General features: G+C 42.7%; 1 protein-coding gene and 1 long non-coding RNA gene across 2 annotated transcripts in view; both read right to left on the reverse strand.

Annotated features, from left to right (window-relative positions):
• The window catches only part of LOC309842017, a 273,345-nt gene that overhangs the window by 181,195 nt on the left and 69,453 nt on the right, over positions 1–22,697 (reverse strand). The gene's annotated exons all lie outside the window — the stretch shown is intronic.
• Positions 16,029–16,355, reverse strand: PRR9 (proline rich 9; the record flags this gene model as incomplete). The annotated part of the gene is made up of 1 exon (XM_082685814.1): positions 16,029–16,355. One exon carries the CDS (start codon positions 16,353–16,355, stop codon positions 16,029–16,031), a length of 327 nt encoding a protein of 108 aa, XP_082541940.1.

The raw sequence follows: 22,697 nt of genomic DNA on the forward strand, positions 1-22,697 counted from the left end.
GAGCCACCCAGGTGCCCTATTTTTCTAATTTTTAAAAGTAAAGTGTATGCCAAGTTAGGGCTCAATCTCATAACCCTGAGATCAAGAGTCACATGCTCTACTGACTGAGTTGGGGAGGTGCCCCTATACCGTGTTTTGTTAAAGACCAAAGTCAGGAAAGGATGAGAATGGAGGTGCATGAGATGAGTACTGTCAAACTTTTTAGGGTCTTTAGCATGTGAGGGTATTTTTTAAAAAAATTTTTATAAACATATAATATATTTTTATCCCCAGGGGTACAGGTCTGTGAATCGCCAGGTTTACACACTTCCCAACACTCACCATAGCACATACCCTCCCCAATGTCCATAACCCCACCCGCCTTCTCCAAGCCCCCCTCCCCCCAGCAACCCTCAGTTTGTTTTGTGAGATTAAGAGTCACTTATGGCTTGTCTCCCTCCCAATCCAATCTTGTTTCATTCATTCTTCTCCTACCCACTTAACTCCCCATGTTGCATCTCTACTTCCTCATATCAGGGAAGGGTCTTTTTTTTTTTTTTTAATTTTTAAATTCACATTAATGTATTATTAGCCCCAGGGGTACAGGTCTATGAATCACCAGGTTTACACACTTCACAGCACTCACCATAGCACATACCTTCCCCAATGTCTATAACCCAACCACCCTCTCCCTACCCCTCCTCCCACCTCCCCCCGGCAACCCTCAGTTTTTTTTTGTTTTGTTTTGTTTTGTTTTTGTGAGATTAAGAGTCTCTTACAGTTTGTCTCTCTCCCAATCCCATCTTGTTTCACTTATTCCTTTCCTACCCCCATAACCCCCACATTGCCTCTTAATTTCCTCATATCACTGAGATCATATGATACTTGTCTTTCTCTGATTGACTTACTTTGCTAAGCATTATAACTTCTAGTTCCATCCATGTCATTGCAAATGACAAGATTTCATTTCTTTTGATGGCTGCATAATATTCCATTATATATATATATATATATATATATATATATATATATCTGTATATAGATCTATATATATAGGTCTCTATATAGATCTCTCTCTCTATATATATATAAAACTCACTTCTTTTTTATCCATTCATCTGCTGATGGACATCTAGGCTCTTTCCATAGTTTGGTTATTGTGGACATTGCTGCTATAAACATTCAGGTGCATGTGCCCCTTCGGATCACTACATTTGTATCTTTAGGGTAAATACCCAGTAGTGTGATTGCTGAGTCATAAGGTAGCTCTATTTTCAACTTTTTGAGGCACCTCCATGCTGTCTCCCAGAGTGGTTGCACCAGCTTGCATTCCCACCAACAGTGTAGGAGGGTTTTCCCTTCTCTGCATCCTTGCAAGCATCTGTCATTTTCTGACTTGTTAATGTTAGCCATTCTGACTGGTGTGAGGTGGTATCTCACTGTGGTTTTGGTCTATATTTCCCTGATGCCGAGTGATGTTGAGCACTTTTTCATGTGTCTATTGGCCCTTTGGATGTCTTTTTGCAGAAATGTCTCTTCATGTCCTCTGCCCATTTCTTGATTGGATTATTTTTTCTTTGGGTGTTGATTTTGATAAGTTCTTTATAGATTTTGAATACTAGCCCTTTATTTGGTATGTTGTTTACAAATATCTTCCCCCATTCTGTCAGATGTCTTTTAGTTTTATGAACAGTTTCCTTTGCTGTGCAAAAGTTATTGGTCTTGATAAAGTCTCAATAGTTCATTTTTGCCCTTGCTTCCCTTGCCTTTGGTAATGTTCCTTAGAAAGAAGTTGCTGTGGCTGAGGTCAAAGAGGTTGCTGGCTGTATTCTTCTCAAGGATTTTGGTGGATTCCTTTCACATGTGAGGATCTTTTGAGGTCAGAGCCTTTTCCTTTCCCCTCCAACTGGGGTTGACCTTAAGGCCAAGACTGTGTCTCCCTGGAGGCTCCAGAGGGTAGGGTTGGAGTCTCCCTAAGGTTGGCTGTGTCCCATCTTCAAATTGGAGGTCTCTTTTGATAAGGGCTGAATCATCTGATGGGATGATTCCTACAACACCAAATGGAATCTGTGGACATACAGGCCTTTTGCTGAGTCTCCTATGATGTACAAAAATGGTCTGTCAAAAGACAGACCTGTAATTTTCCTTCTGCCTCTCTGGCCACATGGCTTGTGCTTCAGGCTCAGGCAGTAGAAAAGGGCAAGGGGGCAGGCATGGTGCCTGCACCCAGAGTAACCTGCACTGGTTCTGGAGGAGGACCACCTGTGTGTGTGTGTGTGTGTGTGTGTGTGTATGTACTTTGTACATATGTGCATGCACATGTGACATATACATATATGTGCATGTGTTATGTATGTGAGTACATGTGTGTGGTGTAGTGTGTACCCACGAAGGGCACGTGTCTGTGTTTGCTTGCATGTGTTGTAGCATATGGTGCATAGAGATTGTAAACATTATGGGTGTGTGAGGCTCTACAGGGTAATGAGGAAAAGGTGTTCCTTCTTCCATAAAGACATGGTGGGGACAGAGAGGTGGGGATGGGCAGAGTAAATTTCATGGTGCAGCTCTCATGTAGAATCTGACTATGGCCTGAAGCACACTCCCTATTTGGACCTGATTTAGCCTTTGTAGTGTCAAAGGCTCAGGTGGGGCTGCCTTTGTAACTGGGGTGCAGTGGTCATGTGAGTTCCACGTCTACCCATGGAAGCCCTATAAATGGAGCCCAGGCTTCAGTGTTGGCTTCTCCCTGGGTTTGGGAAGCGGCTACTCAACCATGCTTCTGCCCATTAACCTGTCCACACCCGATATCCACAGCCACACATCTTTCATTAAAACCTCTTATATCTCAGTGTAGCTCTGGTCTGAGATTTTCTTTGAACAACAAACCAATCCAGCTGACTCTGGAGATCCTGTATTTAAGATCACTGTGTGCCAGTCCTCAAGAAGAACTTGGGATGAAGGGAAGAAAATGAAAAGCTCTGTTTTCTGGGGCCTTGCAGCTGAGTGGAGACTACCATGCCTACAAACTATTGAATCCAGTGGTGTCACCTCCAAGGGATGGCTTTTTGTGTGAATAGGTATAAATGAAGACTCAAGGTAGTCACCTACTGTCAGGAGAAGAGGCTCTGCTGGAAAGTCTATAGGATGTGATACTCAGGCCAAGACTTGGGTGTTTACCTGGCAGATAAATGGAAAAAAGCCATTCTCAGCAGAGGGAAGAATATATGTAAAGTCTAATATGTTTTGACAACTTCCAGGTACTGCTTACTGGTTGAGTCTTTCATACACCGCTTTGTTTTTATTCTCAGCCCATGACTGTGAACCACAAAGTGGGTTTCATTAAGAAAACAGAAGCCTTCAGCTGGGAACCCTCTTGTCTCCTCACCACCAAATCAGCCAGACTACCTGCCTTTTTGCCTGTCTTCCTCATCTTCCCTCCTGTTACAACAGAGCAGTAGGTGCTCCTCCTCCTTTCTCCATGTGAGCCCTTCTGTTCACACATGCTTATTAATACTCACTGTGTACTTGCTACTACTCTGATGGCATGAATATAGTCATGAACAATACTGAGCCCTCTTGGAGCTCATACTGAAATGGGAAAAATCATAATAAACATCCAAACAAAAAATTATTATCTTGCCAACAGACATATGAAAAGATCCTCAACATGACTAATCATCAGGGAAATGCAAATCAGAACCACAATAAGATATTACCCACTCATGTCAGAATGGCTAGAATAAAAAAAACAAAACAAAACAACAAAACAAAACAAGAAACAACAAGAGTTGGCAAAGATGTGGGAAAAAAAAGGAATCCTTATGCACTATTGGTAGGAATGTAAATTGATGCAGTCATTGTGGAGAATGGCACTAAAAATTTTAAAATAAAACTCCTCTATAATAATCCACTAATTTTACTACCAGGTACTTATCAAAGAAAACAAAAACACTAATTCAAAAAGACATATGCACCACTCTGGCATTGTAACTTTATTTATGGTGGCCAAAAAAATGGAAGCCACCCAAGCATCCATCTATAGATGAAAGGGTGAAGAAGATATGGTAAATGTATTCAATGAACTATAACTCAGCCAAAAAGAAGAGTGAAATTTTGCCATTTGCAACATAATGGATGAAACTAGAGAGTATAATGCTAAATGAAATAAGTCAGAGAAAGATAAACACTATATGATTTCACTTCTATGTGGAATTTGAGAAATAAAACAAATGAACAGGCAAAAGAGACAAACAAAAACCAGACTCTTAAATACAGAGACCAAATGGTGGTTGACAGAGGGCAAGTGAGTGGAGGGATAGAAAAAAATATATATATATCAACATTATCATTATTTTAGGTAAGTGCTAAGAAGAAAACAAAATATTCAATAGAAAAAAGAATGTTGAGTGTAATAATGATGATGGTGGCATGTGTGTGCATGTGTGTGTGTGCGTGTGCGTGTGTGTGTCTGTCTCTGTGTCTGTGCATGTCTGTAGCTGGGAGGCATGTAGGACCTTTCTCAAGAATTAGGATGAGCTGAGACCTAAACAGTGAGTCTGTCAGGTGTCTCTTTGTAGTACCTCAGTCTTCAGTTTACCCCTTCTTCTCTATCTTCAGTCTTCTCCCCCTCTCCTGGATCATTTCTTAGTGTCAGTTATCCTAAGAAAAACCAAATGGCTCAAATGTCTTTGACTCCTATGTTCCCTCCAGCTACCTCCTCCTTTCTCTGTTCACATTCATAGCCAAGCACCTTGAAAGAACTGTCCACACTGACCATCCTTGCCTTAGCACCTTCCTCTATTCCTTAGACCCCTGCCACCCATTCTATTCTGGATTCTGTTCTGCCACTCTTGTCACTGGTACCAGTGACCTCTGTAATGTCAACTGATTCTCCTTGCTTTCTAAGGCTCTTTTATTCTCCTGAGACCCACTCACCTTCACTGTTTTCTCCTTATCGACTGGCTGACTGTGCAGGCTTCTCCTCTGCTGTCCAAACTTGAGACCCTGGAGTGTCCCCTGCTCCTCTCCTTGGGTGATCTCAGCCACTCTCATGCCTTCAAAAACGTTCTATGTGATTTATATTTCTAACATAAATATAAATCTCAAATTTATATTTCTAACATAAATCTCTCTGAGGTTGAGACTTGTATATTCAAATATTTCCTCCTCTTCACCTCTCTGTAAATGCCCTAACAATGACTCAGGGCAGAAGCATGAGAGCACTTATGCATTTTTCCTGCTCCTTCATGCCCCCACATGAAGATAACCTTATTGTTATTAGGCCTGGGACCTATCAGTGTCTAACATATCCAAAACAAAGTATAGTGTCTGGCATGTAATTGGTGCCCAAAAATATTTTTTGAATAATAGATTAATGAAGGAAGTTTACTTGATATCAAACTGAGCTTTACTGAATGGGAAGAGATTATAAATGTTAACATCAGCTTTGGAAAGTAATAAGGAAGACATCTATTTTAAGTATAATACAAACTCTGGAACTAGGCAACCTGGATCTGAAGCTCTGCTTTCTCAGTTATTATCTGTGAGACCCTGAGTAATTTACTTAACTTCTCTGAGCCTTAGTTTCTTATCTATAAAACAGTGATAATAAGATGATCTCTTTCTTTTGCTCTTTATAAGGATTATAGTAGTTAATGTACATTAAGTCCTAAGAAAATATCTGCCACATATTATTTGCCAGTATTACAATTTTCTGTCTATCTATCTACCTATCTATCTACCAACCTACCACCTCTACTCTTTATTTGGTATAGAAATGACCACAACCTTCTTGGCAGGTAGTTTCACCAGTTCTAGCGATTGAGGAAAGCTCTTCCAGAAATCTTGAGCTACATCTAACAGAATTCAAAATTATTTTGTCAGATTGCTCCCCTCATTAGCATGTATTGCTATGTTAATAGTGATTCTGCTAATCCTAACTCTGCACTAATTGCAATTAAAGGGTGATTCTGGATCCCAATTCCAATGTGGTAGCAGTTCTCTGACACTAACAAGCAATTCTCTCACAATAGCTGGGTGTCCTAAGGATTCAGCTCAATTCTGACATCATCTACCTGGAGGTGATCACATCAGATTTTGATGGTTAAGGGCTCAGTCCTCCAGGACTGCTGTGTCCCCCTCCCCTCATCCCCCCCAGATGCCAGCCGCTAGTCCAGATTGTCACCTGTACTTCTGACCAGTCATAAATCAGAAGTTCCCCTATCACTTCCTTTGGTTTGATTAATTTGGGAGGGTGGCTTACAGAGTCAGAGAAGCATTGTACTTACTGGCTTATTATAAAAGGATGAAACTCAGAAACAGCCAGAGGGAAGGGATGCATAGGGAGCTCGGAGGTTTCATGCCCTGTCCAGATGGTACTCTCCCTACATATAAGCTCACCAACCCAGGTACTTTCTAAACTCTATCTTTTTAAATTTTCACAGAAGCCTCATTATTTTGAGCCAGTTATTGGCCATGGTGACTCAGCTTTGAGCCCTACTCCTCTTCCCCTCTGAGCAGAGGGGTAGGATTGAAAGTTCCAACAGTCTAATTAAAGGTTTGATTCCTCTGGCAACCAGCCCCATTCTTAGGTGCAGTCCAAAAGTCATATGTCATTAACACACAAAAAAACATCTTTATAATCTTTCTTACTCAGGAAGTGCCATGGGTTTTAAGAGTTCCATGTAAGAGACATTGAAGACCAAATATATATTTCTTATTATAAATTACAGTATCAGTAATAATCAATAATCCCTCATATTTAACATGTACAATGTGCTTTCACAAATATCTCATTTGATCCTGAGAATAGCCATGGTAGAAGAAGGGTGTGTAGGTGTTCAGCATTTCAATTTCACCGATGCAGAAACTGAGACCAGGACATTTACTCAGGGTCATGGTGCTGCTAAGTAATCCAGAACTTCACTACAAAAAGTCTCCAGAGGGAGCTGCTCATCCACTGAGGGGGCATAAAACCATCCACTGGGACCAGGAACAAAATATTTGGGTGTTTTTCTGTGTTTATCTTTATCTCATTCCTTAAGATTGTCTCATTTTGTGTTTGCTTATAATTTATACATTAGAATAATAGTATATATCTATATGCATTATATGATGAACTTAGGAATTAATCTTTTTATTAAAGTATACATTCAGAAAAGTAAAAATATTTTCAGTGCATAGCTCAAAAAATTTTCACAGGTAGCACAATCAGATTAGCAGCCCCCAGATTAAGAAACAAAATATTAGCAGAAACACACAAATCTCCTCCCTGCTGACTTCTAGTTACTACCATACTGCCCTCGATTCAAGTATGACTATTATCCTGACCCCTACAACACAGGCTTGCTTTTCCAGTTTCTGTAGGTTATATAAATGATATAAAAAAGAGTATGCTTTATGTTGAACCATGAAATTGTCAATATTCAACAGTTTTTGACCTCCATAAAGGCAACTTCACAGGGTTCATCCTAATGCATTTTGCGTGTCTATTTCCTCTCCACCACTTGATGAGGGTAACAAAGGCAGAAGAAAAATTATTAAATTTCCTTACTACCTAGAGCCCACTGTCAAGTCTTAAAATAGGCAGAGTGACATTCCTCTAAGGGACTCAACTGCTTCAATGTTAATACTTTGCTAAGGGCAAAAGGCAATCCTAGCCAGAACCTCTCCCCCACCCCCAGACCTAGAATCCTGTAAGTCTACTTTAATATATAAAAATTCCTTTGGAAACTTCCTTTATCTTTAAACCTCCCCCAAGATAGTTGTTGGCAATCATCCCCTAAGCATATGGGCCACAGATATACATTTGAAGGGTCTCATGACTATGGTTTTATTTGATGGTAATAAATAACCTTTTCCCAACAATAGCTAGCCCCCTCAAGGTCCTGGAAACCTTGCTTCTGAAATTCTTCAGAGGCTTAAGCTACCTTTAATCCCTTCCCAACTTGAAAGTATATAATAAGTCAATCCTCATGATCCCAGTGCAGCTCTTTCTGCCCATGTGTCCTGTCCCCATGCCTTAATAAAATCACCTTTTTCACCAAAGACATCTCAAGAATTCTTTCTTGACTGTCATCTTTGAACCCCAAAATCATTTTGCCTACGTCAGTTTGGACTACTTTTTCCTCAGACCACTGTAGGGGAAGAAGTTCCCATTTCCAGTGCTGTGACAGGGAATGGGGGCAGGGAGCAAGCAAGAGAGGAAAGGTGACGACTTCCCACTTATCTTTGCCAGGGTCTGCCCTGGGTTTGACTAAAAGCTTGTTCTGTATCTGACACTCACTTTTCTGACCTGATGTCTTGGTCCTAGGACTCTGGGACCTATGTCGTTTCAGTGGCTGGCTGCCGAAAGCTGTTTTCACTATATTCAGAGCAACCTATAAATGATTCAAGTGCAAGAGTAGAGAGGACTTAGAAGTGATAAAGGAAATTTTCAACTTTCAACATTCGTGGACCTTATTCTTGGGCCTCCAGAGAAGCTATATTTTCACGTTTACCAAGGTCAAAAGGACTTGGCAAAACCTCAAAGCTCTGTTTCTGCCCCAATCACACATTGTACATCCTCATTATTAAAAAAAAATAATAATCAACAAGGAGCATTCCATCAATAAGATAAGATAAGAAAAACCAAAAAACCTCCCTAGCTCCCATCAGATTAAAGCCATGGTCTTGCACATACTAAAAGCACAATATAAAGTTTGTAGCCTTCTGGAATGTCCTCTGTCATGAGGATTTGTAACCATGCAAAAATACTGAAGCGGGAGAGTGAGGTTCTTGTCTTTATGGAGTGGAAGAATGAATCTTGCGGACAAAGGAGAGTAAAGAGATAAGAGTTTTATTAAGCAAGGATTCAGAAAAAGCTCTCAGGTGTGAGAGGGGTCCAGATAGGATTGCCACTGAGGGCTTTTAGGGGTTGGTCTTTTATTGAAAGCTAGCCAGGGGACTTAAATCGCTTTAGCATCTCTACTGTTAGCATCACTGTGAAAGGATTAGTGACAATACCTTTAATGACTTACATCCTTTTTAGTCCTTGTAAATCTTTGTTGGTCACAAGCAGCTGCTATTACAAGACCCTACCTCTGACACCTAGGACAGGATGGTCTGGTTTGTTCTCTTATCTCTGGTTTCCTTACACCTCCTCATTTTTGGGATTTCTGTGAGGCTGATCACAGAGCCCCCTACCTATCTCTCCTTACTTTGCCCCACCTGTCCCTTACTCAAAGCTTATATAACCTTACACTAAATGTTCCTTACCTAGAGCACTCTTCTTTTTTTAAAAAATTTTATTTTATTTTTTCATTATTCCAAGATTCATTGTTTATGCACCACACCCAGTGGAGGACTCTTTTTTTTAAATTAATTAATTTATTTTCAGCATAACAATATTCATTATTTTTTTTTCACCACACCCAGTGGTCCATGCAATCTGTGCCCTCTCTAATATCCACCACCTGGTAAGGACTCTTCTTTATTAAGATTTTGTATCCTGGGCAGCTGTCCTAACCAGGGCTCAAATAAAACTGTTTTCTCTTTAAAAATTTGGAAAAGGTTTGTTCAATTTTGTGTTGAAACAAGACTTAAAAAAAAAAATCTAGTCCAAACTTCCTATTTACTTCTAGTCATTTGGCCTCTTCTTGCATATTGTCAGTGAAGGGGAACTCACTACTGTACAAGCAGCCCATTTCACTGCTGGGTCATTTGATTCCTGGTATGACCTGTCTTCCCATATCCTAAACTCATGGATACATGTTCTTCCCACTGGAGTCACATTGGAAAGATCAAAAGGCAGCTGCCACATATCTTGTAAATCTTTCTCATCTCTGGATGAAATGCTTCCATTCTTTAGTCATCACCTACACAACATGGTGCCCATAGGCCTTGCCCTTCTGCTCACATTCATTTGAATGGACTCAAAGTTGGTCAGTGTCCATCTTCAAATGTAGAGTGTCTGGAGTGATATTCCACAGGCCACTGCCTATGGCATTTCCTTGTAGTTGCTTATTACTCTACTAATATTTGTCCTTGACCCCCAGACCCTACATGCTGGCTTCTCTGGGTCCTTCATGTTTGCACTCAGATGTCACCTGTTCAGAGTGGCTTTTCCCAATTAAAGTGCACTTCTCCTCACCAGAGTTTCTGGTCACCCTGTTTTATTTTCTACATTTTCTTTCTTTCTTTCTTTCTTTCTTTCCTTCTTTCTTTTTTCTTTCCTTCCTTTTTTTTTTTTTTTAAGATTTTATTTATTTATTTGGCAGTTAGAGAGAACACAAGTAAGTAGGCAGAGTGGGAGACAGAGGGAGAGGGAGAAGCAGGCTCTCCACTGAGCAGAGAGCCTGATGAGGGCCTTGATCCCAGGACCCTGGGATCATGACCCGAGCCGAAGGCAGCCGCTTAAACGACTGAGCCACCCAGGAGTCCCTATTTTCTACATTTTCTTATTTATGCCTTTGCTTAGGTAATTTTCGTCTGTCTTTTCCTATGCAAGGCTCTGGGTGGCAGGCACTCTAAGCATCTAGTTCATTGCTGTATCTTCAGTGCTCACAACAGAAACAGTGCTTGGCACCGACAAGGCTCTCAGTAAGTTCTTTTTAAGGAAAGAACATAAGTGATGAGTCTAGGTTTTAATCCCCATAGTCTGATCCCTGAGCTTATGTCCCAAACCCTCATGCCTGTTTACCCCACCCCATACATTATTTAACTCTGTCTTGCTCATTAAGCTTTCCTCCTATTCTATTAGATGCTACATCTCTGCTCAAGTCTCCACCCTAGCATTGGCGAGCCCCTTGTGGGGCGGGCCATCTCTGACATATGGCTGGACTAGGTGTGGCCCACAGAAGGCCAGTAGATGGTGCTGTTGGAAAGAGAAAAGCAGTCCCCAGGGCTTTTAAAGGAGGGCTGGTACAAAACTGGTTGGAAGTATGGGAGATGCAGAGCCGTGCCAGCCTGCCCCTTCTTCTTCCAGTCACCTCTAGGTGAGAGGCAAATGTCCATGGGAGAGAATAAAAAGCAGGAATGGGTAAGTTCCAGTCATGCTGCCCTTTGGTCAAGACATCTTGAGGTTAATGATAGCAGTGGGGTTAGAGTGGGAGGACATGGGGATATCCCCCACTATACTACTTCTCTGACCCAGGACCAGACAGTTTGTGCTTATACAGGGCTAGCCTGAGGACCTGCCTGTTGATCTAGTGTCCCTCACCCAACACATATATATATACACAACCAGAATGGAGTTGTGGAAGAGGGCAGGCAGTGATCACTAAGCCTTCTGAGTACTTAGTTTTGCAGAAAGTTCTGCCCATTCCGACCTTGGGTTGCAAATTTCTTCACCATAGACAGTCTCACAGGCTTTCCTTCTGTGTTCCCATAGCACCAAACATCACGTCCTATACATGTAGGTACAGAGTCAGGGTGACCGACTTGTCTTGATTTTCCTGGGACAAGCCCAATTTTAAGATTAAAAGTCCTGCATGCTGGATACCCCCATCAGTCCCAGGCAAACCAGGATATTTGGTCACCCTATCAATAAAAGAAGCCTCTTTTCTCTCTGTCTCAGAGGGCATGCTGGTTGGCTGACTCTGAGAGTGCCTAAGACCTCAGTGTAGTTGGCCCCATGAAGACAGGCAAAGAGTACAGCAAGGCCCAAGGGCTGTCATTTAGGGCTCTTATGTCAACAGGAGATAGAGGTAGTTACACACAAGGTAACTGGAAGGGAGAAACCAACCCCTCAGAACTTGTGTAGGTGTACCTGCTGGCTCTTTTGACAGGACATGGGTTTGAAACCCATGGGCTGACTGACACAGTAGAGGGAGAATCCTGGGTGAGTGGGAGGGAGGCAGGTGCAGGTGGAAAGGACGCTGTGATAGGCTAACAGGTGCACATATACATGGAACAGATGGACCACTCTGGCCCAGGAGAGAAAAGAGGCCCAGAAGGCAAAGAAGCAAGGAATATAGGGAAGAGAGGTGTTCTAAACCTGGACTGGGAAGATTGAATTTGGAAGCTGGTGAGGTGTTACTGTAAGGTACCACTCGGGGATGAAATAGTTGGGCCCCAAAAACATATTAAGAAAATGCCTAAATTTGGGGGAGCCAATTCCCATCTCTTACCTCCTCCTTTCCTTTAGTCTCAAGCCATGGAACACACTGTGCTGGTCCCTAGGGCCTCCCAGAAATGTTCTAGAGACCAGAGTAATTTTCTCAGGGTCTGGCCTTTTGAGTCTTGTTGTCCTGTTAGGCTCCTCTGCCCCTGGGTCCCAATTTTGCCAAGGAGACCTAGATAAACTAGTTGAGTCCTAGTGCCAGACAGGTTGGAAGGGGGCTTAGCATTTACATTTCCTATCACTCCTTCCTTGTATTCCTCCAGTTCATGGGAATGTGGCACATCCAAGGGAAGCTCCTGTCACCAGCAAAACAGACCTCATCATAAGAAAGTTCTTAAACTGAACCAAATCAGTAACTACCTTTTTTTTTTTTTTTTAATTTGTTTGACAGGCAGAGATCACAAGTAGGTGGGGAGCATGATGTGGGGCTTGATCCCAGGACCCTGGAATCATGACCTGAGCGGAAGGCAGAGGCTTTAACCCACTGAGCCACCCAGGTGCCCCCCAAATCAGTAAACTTCTATCTATCAGTTCCAACTGTGTCCTTGGGAACCTCACAGAAATCCAATCCCTCTCTCACAAAAGCACTTAAAATATTGAGAAGAGCTATCCTCTCCCTTGGGTATATTCTTTCCTAGTATAAATATATTTCAACAGTTTCTATTATGAAAGTCTTCAGGCCATTGTGCTATCAACTTGGCCTTCCACCTGGGTCTCCAGAGCCTGGTGTGGGTGCCTTGCACAGAATAGGTTCTCCATACATGTCTATTGATGTTTTCTTGACACATTTCTTCTTGACACATGGAGCCCAGAAATCTACTCTTGTCACATATTGAGTTAACTGAATTAAAACTGAGATCAAATTAAGTTAAGAGAAAGGAACAAGAGAATAGTTTACAAAACAGGAAGATTTCAAACTGAAAGTGGCAAGAAGCTCACAGAATGAGGGTTACAGCTCAGTTGATAAAACTCGAGCACATTGATCTTTATTGATGATTAACCACTAGATGCCTATATTCCTTTTAGGGGAAAAGTGTTGCATAAACTTCCTTGTTTGTAGCCAATAGGCTCAGGAAGCTGTGAGGTCATGCTGACTAGAGGAAACTTAACATCACTTGTGGTCAGAGTCCACATTTTGTAGAAATCAGGATAATTGTAAATTTTAGTTATGCAGCTATGGGTATTTGGTCTAGGAGTATATTCAAACTATGGGCTCCAGTTTTGTTTTTATCCTAGGGATTGTCAGCTGGAACTTCTAAATCCAGACTCCCCTTGGTAATGTCCCTATCCTTCTTTCTAAAAGGCTTAGTATAAACACTGGGGTCTTAACTGTCCCATGTCCTAGGCCTATGTCATTAGGGCCCTGATCCCCTGAGCAACAGGGTGGGCAGGGCCTGGGTCAGAGCTCTGTGAGTACGAGGAAGCTGTGGTGGTTCTCATGGAAGAATTTTATGAAGGCCTTCTAGCTCCTTGACATCTGTTCTGTCATCTATAATCTGTAGGTGTATCTCTTTCCTATCTCTTGAGGCTTCCCTTATAATCAGCAGGCTATCCATTCTCTGATGTTGTTAGACTCTCTCTGCTTGACAGCCTTGCAGTTCTGCTTAGCGTCTGAGTGTCCCATCTTGGACTCCAATCTGTGCACGCCTTTAGTGCTGGAGAACAAAGAAAATCCTTGGGCTTGAGCCAGGCTGGAGAAGTATTGTGAACCTCGGTCAGCCCAGTTAAAAGCTCTACTGCTAAGAGGGCTCTCTGGAGCCTTTTTGTAGGTTGCTGCCCCAGGGGGAGCATAGGCTTATTCCAAAGTCAGAAACTTATTCCAGCTAAGCAGGGAAGCAAAAGAACTGTGATTCAGGCACCTGGAGATGTTCAAGGACTTGGGATGACCAGCTTTTGGAGAGGGCCCCTAGACACATGTGGCCCGTGGAAAGAAGCTCTCTAGCTCTGCATAGGGTTGCTGCCTGCCTGCTCACCACTGTCTGTCCAGCATCTGGCACAGCACCTGGCACTTGGTAGGTGGATGAATGAATGAATGTGAGGAAAGCTCAGGAAATCTTCCCTGTGTGCCATAGGTCTTCCTCATGCAAGTAAGAGCTCTGTTCTGGGGTCAAGAGGCACTTCAGTTAGAATCTTGACTTCACCGCACACGTTTTGTGAGGCCAGACCAGTTTCCTAATAAAGATAAAGGGGCAACACATGGACCCCTTGAACTGCTACCAGAATTCCCTCAGAGAATGTGCATAGAGTTCTGGGCTTCTGCTTGCCACCTGCAGAGTCAGTGAGTTCTTAGGGTTTCATGCTGCTGCTCAAAATCTTCCCCCAAGTTGCCCCCTGCCCCCTCCTCTCTTGACTTAAAGTATCTCTAAGATTAAGAGGCTTGGGTGACTCCAGTGCTGCAAGGCCCTTTCATTAGTCAAGCTGCTCTCTACTGGGCATACCCATATGTGCTGATTCAGAAGGGGGAGTCTAGGGGAGTGAGTGAAGGGCCCCTTTAGCTCTTAGGAGGCGGGGCCTTAACATAAGGGTCTAGGTCAGATCTCAGGGTACCACTGAGGAAGCAGCTATGTGTTCTTTCATGTAAGTAAGTCTTGCTCCTGCTGGACCTTTTCAGTGAGAGCAAGTGGAGTGATACAGGGCAGGGAGGTGACCTAGGTTGACTGGCTTTCCTGAAGTCAGGGATGGCAGGACAATTTTGGCCCTTGAGTCTCTTTATCACAAAAATATGCCTAGTTCCTCCTTCTAACAGGGACACTATGTTTGTAAGATATCATGGATTCATTGGGGACCCTTTTTCCATATAACTCTCCTCCTCCCATTTGAGCCCTTTCCTCTAAAAGCAAGGATCAGAGGGGAAAGAAGCCATAGTGTTAAGAATTCTGGATATGAAGTTCTGAGTCTGGGCAGGTCCCAGGCCCTGATGGATTCTCCCAGGTGGGAAATGTGTGTATAGGTAAGCCCATGATGCATTGTGGGTGGGGGTAGAACAATCCATGTGATCTTCCAGGAGGCCTCTGTCAACATTGCTGTTCTATGCACCTGTGAGGTCTGTTTTTCATTCCTACTCCAGATTGTCCCAAAAAAAAAAAAAAAAAAAAAAAAAGAAACATAATCATCACAGGGATGAACTGTGGAACTGTGGTTGGGAAGTGGGGAGGAAAGAGCACACATCAAATCAGACATCAGCCTTGGAATCAGCTTTATTCTGTATTTGACCTTCACCAGGGTGAAGAAAGCAATGAAGCTGGAGAGCAGACCAGCCTTCACCACACAGACACAAATCACATCTCTAAAGAATGTATGTGAAATTACAGGGCCCAAAGCAGAACAGCCATCAAACACAAAGATCAAACAGGACCCCAAGCATCCCATCTCATCTTTCCTTATTGGCTGTTTGTATTAAATAATTTATACACTTTTGTTTCATTTTTAAAAACATAACTAACTTTCCAATGTCCAAGAATTTGCTGTTCCTTTTTAGGATACGTAGACAAAGTGACCTGATTTTTAATTTCTGTAACACCACCAACCTCTTCTCAGTATCCATGGTGGTGTGGTGGTGATCAGTGCAAAGTCCATTAAAAGTCAGTTTGTTTTGAGGCTTAAGTGAGAGGCTGAAGCTCTGAATGATGAATGACAGCGTCCTTGGCTGTTACACACTGAGGGCTGGATGATTTCATGTCCCATGGGGAGCTGAACAACTGCACTATTCCTCTAGTTGAAACCTTCGGCTAGACTGCTGAAAACAGTACTTATTCACAGAGGTTGATGAAATACAGAGAGAAATGTCTTCAGAGACAACAGACACAGTCCTGGAATACTGAAGAAGCCAGGAGGTAAGAGCAGGTGCACACAGAGTTACCCATAGGTGAAGGTTACCATAGCGCGGGCTTGGGTTAGGTTTTCATCTGTTGGCCATCTTCTTCTTGACCCCAGATTGCATTATGAGATGCTACTTTTCCTTGCCGGGGGGTAAGCACTTCTCCTGGACTTTCTGTGGACAAACTTCCACACATTTTGTCTGAGAAAACTCCTGGCATGGCTCCACACACTGAGGTGGGCATTGGTCTTGGCTTTGCTGTAGGCAACTCTCTTGGTTTAACTCTTGGCACTGAGGAAGACATACCTCCTGAATTTGTACTGGGCAACTCTCCTGGCAGGAGTCCTGGCATGGGGGGAGGCACACTTCCTCAGCCTTTGCCTGGCACTGCTCTTGGGTCTTTTGAAGACATGGAGGAGGCACACATGGCTGCTTACACTGCTGCTCATTAAAGGACATCCTAGGATAGGTAACAGAGCCTGCAACAAACACAAGATTCGAAATTAACTAGCAGTACCAGGATGGATACTGATGGTTTGATGGAAGGAAATGGGGAATGAACGATTAAAACCCTAAGAACTTATTTGCTGTTTTTCATCCTTTTCTCTTTTCTATCTCTATTGTAGTTCCCTCTGACACTGATCTCCTAGGTGGGAATATTCTCACATTTCTTGTATAAATACCCAGAGTGCAATCATACCTGACACCCAGTCTACTACACGTTTTTCCATTCTCATCTATTTGGCTAATTTTTTTTTATAATCAGGTACAAGAAACTGAACAGAATACACAGGATGGTGTGAGAGGCCCAAGAAATGGTAAGCCACTTAAAATCTGTGGAAAGTACAGTCTAGCGAAGAAAGAGAATAGCCTCCTGAAGGCAGAGAAGCAAGGGAAAGGGAGAGAGGACACAGATGTCCCCACTTACCTGTCTTCAACAAGACTCAAACAAGGACGTGGATTGCAGGGCCCAGCAAAGTAGGGACTTTTATACAGTGCCTGGTCCTGCCTCCTGAGGTACTGACTTGCTACGTGGGCTGATGTCCTAATTGTGGAGTCGCCATAATGAGCTTCCTCTGAAATTGCCCATGGTTTGAGTCACTGCTTGGGATGCCTGTTAATCAGCCTCCATTTGGGCCGCTGGGTCCTCACCAGACCTCAGCAGGGAGGGGCTCCTTTCAGATCCCTCTCATTAGAGGTAGCAGCAAAAGAATGTTCATAAAACGTTATCTCAGTCTGTTAAACTGGGATTGGCTTCCTTGTCTGGCCAAACCAGTTCAGGATGTGGTGAGAGATAAGATCCACCTGATTCATCTTGTCTTCACCCATGAGAATACTTTATGCTTGAGACCTGGGGTCTGTCTGGGTCAAGGGCATGTATGGCCCATTTTGGACATTTCCATTGGATGTCTCTTCATTGAGCCTGAAAAGTCACACTTCCAGACCCAAGGAAGATGGCTTGTCTTAAGGCCCCAAGCACACAAAGGACATGGAAAGAGTGATTTTTCTACCTAGAAATCTTCAGGGAAATTGGAGTCATTTGTTACTCTTAGGTTGTGAAGTAGGGTGAAGGAAAAGGGGAGGTAGAAAGCAGGTAATCTTCATCTTCTCACTTTGATTTATGGCATTTCTAAAAGTGGAGTTATAGAGTTTTCACAGTGACCAAGAAAATAAAATGGAACAAAACTGGTTTGCCTCCTTGCCTTCTGGGAAAACTTTTCTTAAAACTTAGGTCAATAAAAGCCAGGGGGGGGCATGATAGAAAAAGTTTCAAAGCAAACACATTCAGTTTTCTCTGAGACTCTGTGTGGCCTGCCACTTCTGTCTTGTGTGACTTCTCTCTCTCTGTGACTTGTGAAACCCTAAGCAAGGCTCCACTCAAGTCTACATTCCATGAGCCTTTGCTGATTACATTAAACCAGAAATCACCTCCTTCTGAACTTCCATAGCATCTAATGTTGATGCTGTTTATATGAAATTTACTATAGTAAATAACTATAGTTATTAGGAATTCCAGTTATCTTATGTACAAGATCTTATTACTACCTTAGGTTATAGGTTCCTAGAAGATAGCGGGCTAGTAAGTGGAAGATCAATGACCATTAATGGAGTGAATATATTAATTAAGGAATAAAGAAGGTGAATGTAGGAGACAATTGGGAGCAGATGAGGATCTCATGTATCAGAGGATGGGAAAACCTTTGTTATAAAAGAAGCCACTTATAGGCAGGGGATAATCCCAATCTTTTGGTACTGGTTGGGACCTGGCTTGGGATCCAGTATGCAATCTATTCTGAAGAATTTTCCATGTGCACTGAAGAATAAAGTGTATCAGCTGCTTTAGGAAGAAATGTTCTGAATATATCTGTGAAGTCCTTCTGGTCCAATGTCGTCCAAAGCTCCTTTTCTTAAATGTTAAGGATGATTTATATTTACATAAATTTAATCATATTATAGCTATCATATAAATTGCTTTTATCCTTTAAAAAAAATAAAATAAGCCCTTTGGGACACCTGGGTGGCTCAGTCAGTTGAGCATCTGCCTTTGGCTCAGGTCATGATCCCGGGGTCCTGGGATCAAGTCCCACATCAGGCTCCGTGCTCAGCCGGAAGCCTGCTTCTTCTTCTACCTCTGCCTGCCTGTGCTCTCTCTCTATTTCTGACAAATAAATAAATAAAATCTAAAAAAAAAAAAAAGCCCCTACACCATGGAGGGGTGGCCTTGTGCTTGTTTGCTACAGTTGGTTGAACTTCAGGGACTTTAAAGAAGATGAAGTCACCCTTAACTTGAAGAAGTGTGTCTAGGTCATTTCGTAAGTAACGTATTTGCTAAAATCAGATGTTCATTTAAAGGTTTATACAGTTTTGGGATGCTTACTCCCCCAGATAGTTTTTAAAAGGTGAGCTGAGGACAGACCAGGTGACATTTTGATCTTTAGGACTGGTGCACAGAGGATTGATGCTCTCTTCCTTTTCCTTCTTCTCTTTCCATTTCTCTTCTCCCTCTTCATCTCCATTTTTTTTGTGTGAAACATTGTCTAAGAAACAAGGTGACTCTGTGGAGCCCTAGAGCGCAAGAAATTCTCCATCACTGGGTTTATTCATTCATTCTTTTCCCCCACAATGTTCCAAGATTCATTGTTTATGTACCACACCCAGTGCTCCATGCAATACATGCTCTTCTTATTACCCACCACCAGGCTCACCCATCCCCACACCCCTCTCCTCTCTAAAACTCTCAGTTTGTTTCTCAGAGTCTACAGTCTCTCATGGTTTGTGTACCCCTCCAATTCCCCCAAATCACTTTTCCTTGTCTTCTCCTAATATCCTCCATGTTGTTCCTTATATTCCACAAGTAAGTGAAACCATATAATTGACTTTCTCTGCTTGACTTAATTTCATTCAGCATAATCTCCTCCAGTCCCATCCATGTTGATACAAAAATTGGGTATTCATCCTTTTTGATGGCTGAGTAATAGTACATTGTATGTATTGACAACATCCTCAAAATATTAAGAACAGAGCTACCCTATGGCCCTGCAATTGCACTGCTGGGTATTGACCACAAAGATACAGATGTAGTGAAAAGAAGGGCCAAGAATACCCCAATGTTCATAGCAAAAATGCCCACAATCACCAAACTGTGGAAAGAGCCAAGATGCTCTTCAACAGATGAATGGATATACATTCTTTCAGTCATTCATGACCCTGCTTTCAAGGGGTCAACAGTCTCATAGATATGATTTGTAGATATATGCTTGCATGTGCCAGAAGAAGGTCTCTTGATCAGTCTTGGATGGATGGAAGGTTTGGAAGGCTTCTGGGAGAGGAATGTCTGTGATGTGTTTTGCTGGACAGTAGGAATTACCAGGCAAGGAGAGTGGGCACCAGTGTTACAGACAGCCCGACAGAAGAATGTTTGTTAGAGCTCTGTTGAGAGGACAGTCTGAAGCTGATTCAGGAAAGCGGTGGTAAGAAGTTGAGGGAGAGAGATTGCTTGGTTGAGATTTCCAGAAATTTTCTACAACAGGATGCATGAGCTGACCTTGCTTGTGCCACAAGCATTTCTGTGGCTTTGGCTGAGCCTCAGGAAGGAGACCAAATAGGAAGTGTGGAACAATGAAGAAAGCAGGTCATATTCTCATGGAGGAGGATAGAAGCAGTTAGGGAGAGGTCAGAGTTCCACTTCTGTCAAAGGACTCTCTCTCTGCCTCACAGTTAGCTGATGACCGTGAAGTGGGTCCAATGGAACCACAAGGGTCCTTTAATGTGGAAAAGGGGACAGAAGAGCCAGTGTCACAGTGAGGTCACAGAAAAATTTGACTGGTCATTGTTGCTTTTGAAGATGGAGACCAGGTGCCAAGAATGTGGACAACCTTCAGAAACTACAAATGGCAAGTGGATAGTTTGTGCCCTCGCACCTCCAAAAGGACATACAGCTTTGTTGGCATTTTTATTTATTTTTTAAATTTCTTTAAGAAATTTAAGATTTTATTTATTTATTTTAGAGAAAGAGTGCATAAGCAAGGGGAGACAGGCCAAGGGAGAGGGAGAAGCAGACTCCTCCTTGAACAGGAAGCCTGATGTGGGACTCGATCCCATAACCCTGAGATCATGACCTGAGCTGAAGGCAGACACTTAACTGACAGTCACTCAGGCTCTCCCATTTTGATATTAGCCCAGATAGATCTATGTCAGACTTCTGACTTCTAGAACTCTAAGATAATATACTTCTGTGATTTTAAGCCATTAATGTTATGGCAACTTGTTACAGCAGCAATAGAAAATCAATAGACCTTCCCAACTTCTGGAGCACTTGGGAAGTTTCAAACGAAGATGTAAAATCCCACTTAGCACTCCATCATTTAAGTAGCTACTCACTGGTCATGTCAACCCATCAGTCAAATACCAGCTCTTAGTGATGTATGGGAAAAGTACCAGGTTCAGGACCCCAACTGACTTGGGCTTGACTCAATTACAAGGAGTTTGTGTATCCTGGATAAACTACTTAGTTATTCAGAGCCTCAATTTCTTCTCGTTGGGAAGGGATAACGTTATTTCACAGATTCCTTGTGAGGAATAAATTTGAGAACTTACGTGTCAACACTCAGGACCCTCAAGCTATTTATAGAATGTTAGTGCCATCTGACTTTGTTCAGGACTCAGCTCCCTCATGAAGCCATGCCGATTCTTTTGGTTCTTACTCCGTCACCTTTACTCTGTCCTCCTGGCGCTCATCTTTTCTTGTGCTTTTCTACTCATTGGGATGTAGTAAACAGTGTACTGCACAGAGGCCCAGAGACCTGCATCTGTCCCTAACAAGATATGTGACCTTAGGCAAGCCCCTGACCCTTTCTGGCTTGCTATTTGTCATTAAAATAGCAATGGTAGCCTATGAGTCAAGCTAGGTCCATTGCACATTTGACGTTCTGTGCTACTCATGAATGATTAGCTTGGGCACCTATATGACTTTATAAGTATGTGGATGCATGTCTGTGTGGTGGGGCAGGAATGGGGATGGGGGGGAAACATCCTCCTTGATTAGATTATGACTTATAATCCACCTAGTCTTCTGTCTTCTGTGGGTGGTAGTAGTCCAGCCAGGTGATTGAATGCCCTTAGAGTGGGAGTATTTGGGGTCCAAGTCCTCAAAAATCTACCTTAGTTGATTTAATCTCCCCAAAGCTGGGGAGATTAAGATCCTACATCTTGAGATAAGGTGCCTAAATAGTTTTCTTAACCATCACCAACCCTCCAGTGAGACTCGGGCTAATCTGATTGAATGCCATCGGAGATTGAAGATTTTAAATTTCTTCAGCTATCATTATTGGGAGCCAGTGTGTAATTATACAGGGTCAGCAGAAGAGAGTCAGGTGTGTGTAGGACATGCTTTTTCCCCCCTATTCTCATCAAATAACTATCTTCTTTGTTCAGATCATAAAAGTTCCCAGACTCTTCTGATTCACTTGGCTGGCCCGTCTGCATATTATAGGGAAGTGGCTCTGATAAAGCCAAATGGTATAGAATGTGGCTCACCTTGTTCCCTGGAAGCAGGTGCTACTGGAGAGCTTGTGGGCTCCTTAGGGAGAGTCCACCACCCCCTCACTTCCCTGCCTCCAGTGTTGCCTGCACAGGGTTGTGGGAGGGCCTGTGGGTCACAGGCCACTGCACCCAGAGGGGACGTGATAGGCCACCTGATTCCCCTTCCTTGTTTCAGCCTAACATGTGCTTTAAATAGGAGGCACTAAATTATTTATCAACTGCATTTTTTTTTAAGTTGAGGCAATTGAGGTACAAAAGTGTTGATGACCTTCTTTTTTTTATTTTTATTTTATTTATTTATTTGACAGACAGAGATCACAAGTAGGCAGAGAGGCAGGCAGAGAGAGAGAGAGGAGGAAGCAGGCACCCTGCTGAGCAGAGAGCCCGATGCGGGGCTCGATCCCAGGACCCTGGGATCATGAGAGGCTTTAACCCACTGAGCCACCCAGGCACCCCTGTTGAGGACCTTCTTCAAGATCATGTGGTGAGATCATGTCTAGACCAGGCAATGGCCCATGTAAAAACATTTAGGACACCACTGTATTGGGGATTCCTTATAAACTTTAGGGAGGCAACAAAGATGCAGAGCAGCCAGTGGTTCTTAACAGTACTGAGGTGATGAGAAAATATACAGAGGTACACATCTTCACCTTCAGGAGGTTCATGGTCCTCAGGTTAAAGACCACTGAGACAGAAAATGGGGAGATGCATATTCTTAAACTGTTTATGTTAATATCGGTCTTCAGTCCTTTTCCCCCT

This window comes from Mustela nivalis, assembly GCF_964662115.1.
Source record: "Mustela nivalis genome assembly, chromosome: 10".
Lineage (NCBI taxonomy): Eukaryota > Metazoa > Chordata > Mammalia > Carnivora > Mustelidae > Mustela > Mustela nivalis.